Source organism: Cicer arietinum, chromosome 2 (assembly GCF_000331145.2).
Source record: "Cicer arietinum cultivar CDC Frontier isolate Library 1 chromosome 2, Cicar.CDCFrontier_v2.0, whole genome shotgun sequence".
In the NCBI taxonomy this organism is placed as follows: domain Eukaryota; kingdom Viridiplantae; phylum Streptophyta; class Magnoliopsida; order Fabales; family Fabaceae; genus Cicer; species Cicer arietinum.
The window spans coordinates 24815995-24821920 of NC_021161.2; the positions used below are offsets into that span (position 1 = coordinate 24815995).

At 30.0% G+C, this 5926-nt stretch overlaps 1 protein-coding gene across 1 annotated transcript; it reads right to left on the bottom strand.

Moving 5' to 3' along the window:
- Positions 1-2766: 2766 nt before the first annotated feature.
- Positions 2767-5478, bottom strand: LOC101506380 (pathogenesis-related thaumatin-like protein 3.5). Its single transcript, XM_004513244.4, has 3 exons — positions 5324-5478; positions 3911-4574; positions 2767-3195 (listed from the first exon to the last, which is right to left on the bottom strand). Exons 1-3 carry the CDS (start codon positions 5382-5384, stop codon positions 3057-3059), a joined length of 864 nt encoding a protein of 287 aa, XP_004513301.1. The 5' UTR covers positions 5385-5478; the 3' UTR covers positions 2767-3056.
- Between the last annotated feature and the right edge of the window lie 448 nt (positions 5479-5926).

A 5926-nucleotide genomic window follows, 5' to 3' on the forward strand; every position in this document is an offset into this window, starting at 1 on the left:
TTCTACACAAATAGATATATATATATATATATATATATATATATATATATATATGTATTTATATATATTAATTGCTTTTGACAAATATCTCCAAATATCTAGATATTTATTAAAATTACCATTTCACCCATAACACATTAAATTCTTTGTAAAAGATGCACCGCAGTTAATTTAATTTATTCATCGACGAGTAATTCTAATTGGCATCAAAATATCTTTTTGATCATATAAACTCCAAAATATTAATACTTTGGCTAAAAAGCCTCCGAGCCAAAATCCAAATTACGCAAAAATACATAAAGTGTACTTTAAAATTATGGGTCTTACAGTGAAAGACTATACAATTATGATTTACGCCCTTCGAGGAGGGTTTTGGTTTGGAATTCTGGAATCATGCATTTTGGCATATACGCATTGCATTAGAGTGTTTGGCATGCAAGTTATGTTTGTTATACTATGATGATTGTATATACATATTCGGTTGTTGTTGTGATTTGTCGTAATTGCTTTGAGGTGTGAAGTTGGGTTGATTAAGTTTTGATGTAATTATGTGTTCATAATTGATTTAATGAATATTCGAAGTGTTGATTGATTCAGAGCTATTTTAGAACTGAAAATCTGCATTTTCTCTGTTGTATTCGGCTATGACAGTGCAGTTTGTTAAAACTTTCATTTTTCAACATTGTTTATGCATTATTGGACATATGAAAACCCTTTTCGAGGAGTATGCTAAGACGAAAGGTTCTTTTGAGCATTTGAAAATATAAGAATTTTGCTATGTGATATTTGTTAATTTCGGTTGGTGACCTTTACAATTATTGTGGAAATCTGGGCTTTGCCCTCAGATGAGAAACAGGATCATCCTACCGGTTAGTACCCTGGAGATGGGAAAGTAGTTAGTCATACCTGACCGAAGCTATGTCAAAAGGATCTTGCGGGGCGCGTGGAGATCACCCAGGTTGTATAGCTTTTTGTAGCATGATCAGATTAGAAAGTTGTATAGGGTTTAGTTTTCTTTCTTTTGTGGATGTATTTATTTCAATTTGAAAGAATGTACCTATACCTCATATTGTCAGCTTGACTTTTATTTTATACGCATTGCATTAGAGTGTTTGGTGTGCGAGTTATGTTTGTTATACTATGATGATTGTATATACATATTCGGTTGTTGTTGTGATTTGTCGTAATTGCTTTGAGGTGTGAAGTTGGGTTGATTAAGTTTTGATGTAATTATGTGTTCATAATTGATTTAATGAATATTCGAAGTGTTGATTGATTCAGAGCTATTTTAGAACTGAAAATCTGCATTTTCTCTGTTGTATTCGGCTATGACAGTGCAGTTTGTTAAAACTTCATTTTTCAACATTGTTTATGCATTATTGGACATATGAAAACCCTTTTCGAGGAGTATGCTAAGACGAAAGGTTCTTTTGAGCATTTGAAAATATAAGAATTTTGCTATGTGATATTTGTTAATTTCGGTTGGTGACCTTTACAATTATTGTGGAAATCTGGGCTTTGCCCTCAGATGAGAAACAGGATCATCCTACCGGTTAGTACCCTGGAGATGGGAAAGTAGTTAGTCATACCTGACCGAAGCTATGTCAGAAGGATCTTGCGGGGCACGTGGAGATCACCCATGTCGTATATCTTTTTGTAGCATGATCAGATTAGAGGGCTGTATAGGGTTTAGTTGTCTTTCTTTTGTGGATGTATTTATTTCAATTTGAAAGACTGTACCTATACCTCATATTGTTAGCTTGACTTTTATTTTGATGGGTCATTGCACCATTTTTTTTATGCGACGTGGGGAAGTTAAAATTCTTGGGGCAATGTTTTTGTACAGGTGTCTGCCGAGAATACTCCAGGGATATGAGCTATGTCTAATAGGTCTCATAGCCTCGATGTATTTTGTCGTATAAATACTTTGGGTTTGTATTTCAAAAACTATTTCCGCTGCTTGCAAATATTGTTGGCTTTTGTCGTTATGTTACGACTTAAATATTTCATCCAAAAGTATTTTCTTTGTTTTAAAAAAAATAATAATAATACACTCGTGCTGTCAAAAAAATCGGAGTATTACAAGAAGCATGTCATACCAAATCATGTATTGTTAACTTGTAAGGTTACTAACGAGATGGAAATGTGCTCTTATGCTTTTAAAGACACTAAATCTATTTCTTTTAGATACTAGCAGTATTAATCTTACTTGAATTTACAATTTGAGTATAAGATATATAATTAATAGTATACATGAAAGGGAGAAGCATAGTTGCTTTTGTTAATTGCAGTAAAATATGGTAAATACAGATATGTGTTTTCTTTGATCAAAATGTTTTCTTTGATCAAAATGAAACTGCAAATTTTGTGTAATGGCATTCATAACAGGTGTTAATAGTGCTTAGTTTTCTTAAATTGATAGTAGAAGTGTTATGTTGTTGTTGTTACTATTATTATTATTAATTTTTTAAAAAAAAAGAAGTGTTACTCTTGATGAAATGTAGAAAGTTGGATGGAATTGCAGTTGTTACTTTTGCATTAATGATTCAATTACTCAACTACCATTTTTTTAATGATCTAATGTTAAAATGAATAAGGACTATAATGTATTTTTTATTAGTGTTTTATTTTCGTTAATTAATTAATTAATAATGTAGATTGGTAAAACTGTACAAAAGTTGATATGACAATTAATATGTACACGAGTTGGTACAACAAAGTTGGTTTCCGTGATGAAATTCGAGAAAGATGACGGAAAGGGTATCATAGTGGAATAGCACACTTAATATTAAAAAGTAAATTATATTTGAACCGTTCGATTTAATCTAATAATAACTATAATAAAATTCTCCTGTCACTTGATATTTGATTATATATTGTGGATACGATGACAACCTCTAGTACAGTATTGAGCATCCCCATTTTCCTTAAATTGAAGGAAAGAATAGCACACATATAATAACAGCTTCCCGTACGCATGAGGCATAAACACGTGCCCAAGTTATAGAACATATCATCCCTAAAGGAAAAACACAGAAAAAAAACCGGTTTCATTTTTATACAAACTCATAAAATTTACTAAGCATCGAAAACACCATTATCATTGCCATCCACCAGCTTCTAATCAATGACCTTAAGCCTTGCGATCCACTACAATGAAGTTTGTGATCATGGTAAGTGCACATCTGTTTTTTCCTGAAGTCCAAATCAAAACATTAGAGTTAATTAGTTCGGTTAATACTTTAATATAATGTTCCAATTAACATTTGTCCTTTGGAAAAATAATATTAATAAAAATATAGTAAAAATTCACAAACACATCAAGACATAATTACTTCGATACAACACCGGCCATTGAGAAGAAAATGATAAAGTGGTTTGGAGGTTTGGAATGATCATGAATTAATTAATAATATTGATTACTTCAAAAAAAACAAAATAATTAATGAACTTTAACATTCTTTGATTATTTTGTAAATGGTTTGCTTTTGTCGATTCATAAATAACTTGGTTGTAGCTTATTCAAAATAATAATAATAAATTTGTTTTTTTTAGTATTTTGAGGATTAAATTATTTATAAAAACACAAGATTAAATTATTAAATGTATATTAATTTTTATATATATAAAAAAGACATCGATTTTTATTTATAAATGAGATGGTAAATATATTATCAGAAATTTACATATAAGAAGACTTTTGAAATTCAAAACATAATATCATTTAATAATTTTGATATTTTTCATGTTACATTAGATTTTACAGATAAATAAATACTTTTTCAAATAATAATAGCAAACATTATTTTATATTTTATTGATATTTAAAAAAAATATTTCTTTTATGTGTTTCCCTGTAAAGACAATACATTTGATTTTGTCAAGGTAGAAAATTAATTAACTCACAAACCTGTCAGCACAGAAAGCGATGATGTAGTCTGTTCCTGTGCAAGTGAAAATACTAGTTGGATCATCATAAGCATAACTATATGAAGTTGGACAAGCCTCCTTAAATTTCTTCGAATAAAAAGTGGGTCTACAAGTAGAAGGGTTCCCAAAATTCCCTCTACAACAATATTCATCAGTATTAAACACATCACAAGCACTTCGACACCCAATGGTCTTACCGTTAGCCTTAACGGAAAGTTCTTTAGGACAAGTTAATCTAAGGTCAGAATCACAACCTGCAGTGGAGCAATTTCCCTTTCCATTTAAAGGCTTAACGGAAATGGGCACGTTGAACCCATCAACGAGACTAACGTCATAGAAATCAGGTTGAGCCAGTGTGAATTCAGCTAGTGATGCAGGGGTTTTTCCTGCGCCTCCACATTTCAATGTTGTGCCACATGAACCGGTTTGGCATGGACCGTTTCCATCTTGGTCGAAGTTGCAGCCTGTTCGAGCCCAAATTCGGCCACTCCAACTGATTGGGGCAGTGAAAACGGAGGATTGTCCTGGCTTTAGGACGAAGCCTCCACCGTTGAACTTTTCCCCAGGTATTACAGCTGGCCAGACAGTCTCCTTACAGTAGTTTACTATAGTAAATACTCGTGCCGACTCACATGTTCTTTGCCCTGTTCTCATCATCGAAATTTGAGGCAAATGGTAAAAATGTGATAAAATCAAAAATAATTTTGTATTAGTAAATTCGTGAGTTTATCTTATATTAAAATTAATATATATATATATATATATATATATATATATATATATATATATATAATTAACACATTAAATATTTCAGTAGTTCAAAATTTAAACTCAATTATAAGGAAAAATGGAAATAAAAAAAAATATTCAAATGTAAAATCTAAATTGAGAAAAATAAATCAAAAACTCTATTAAAAGTTTCCTGCAAGTTTATCAGGTTCTCTGTTTCATTTTAAGTTTGTAAAATTTTAATTAACAATCGAATCAATTAAAAATCGATAGTAGAATTATACGATTTCATGAGTTAATTCTTGATTTTAACAATGTTTGGTAAAAATATAAAAAAATTATAATAAAAGAATTTGAGAAATAAGAAATTATGGAGTCTGACAAAATTAATAATTATATACGTGCCCTTGTATTTGTCCTCCAAAAGACTTTTCAAAATATGACAAATAGGGATTTGAGTTGTGTGTAGTCATGTATCAAAGTTTCAAGATTCACATTTCAAGAACAGAATTTTTATTTAAAAAATTAAAATTAAAATTTACCCTTAAATATTTAAACAGTACTACAATTGAAATCCTGTAACCGCGAATATTCAAATTGCCTAATAAATTTTTTCATTTGCAGAGTCTGTAAAAATAGGACTCTGCCAAGCTAATATTATTACCTGATAAAATGATTACTAGAACCAATGAAATTGGTAAACTCATTTGAAGATGCAATGTCATATCTATGCCTGTTTGATAAGGAATTGGATTGAGATACACAAGGTAGAATGTGAAAGCAGCTATGAAATATAAAAGAAGGGGCTTGAAGAAATAAAAGAATACGTGCGCAAAGAAAGTAAGTGAATCAAAGCAACATTATGTAAAGAATGGATTATTCTTTTCCTAATACATAGCTACAAGTTTATCGAGGTTCTATCTTTCGTACACTTCCACTTCATTTACAGTATCAGTATAATATACCTGGTGATTGCGCATACTAATGATGAGACACTTGGCAATAACACTCAACGTTGAATATACACTACTTTTGTTCTTATAACAGTATGTAGCGTATCTCAAACACAGGATATATTATCATTTAAATAAATTTATTTAATTTTTTAAATTTTTTTAAATTATTTGATTTATGAGATATATTGTAAATATATATTTTTAAGCATGTTAGGTTATCGTCTTTATTACTATAGGTATAATGTGTTAGATAATTTCTATATTTCTAAATATTATAGTATTTTTATTCTTATATTCAAACAGAAAGGGAT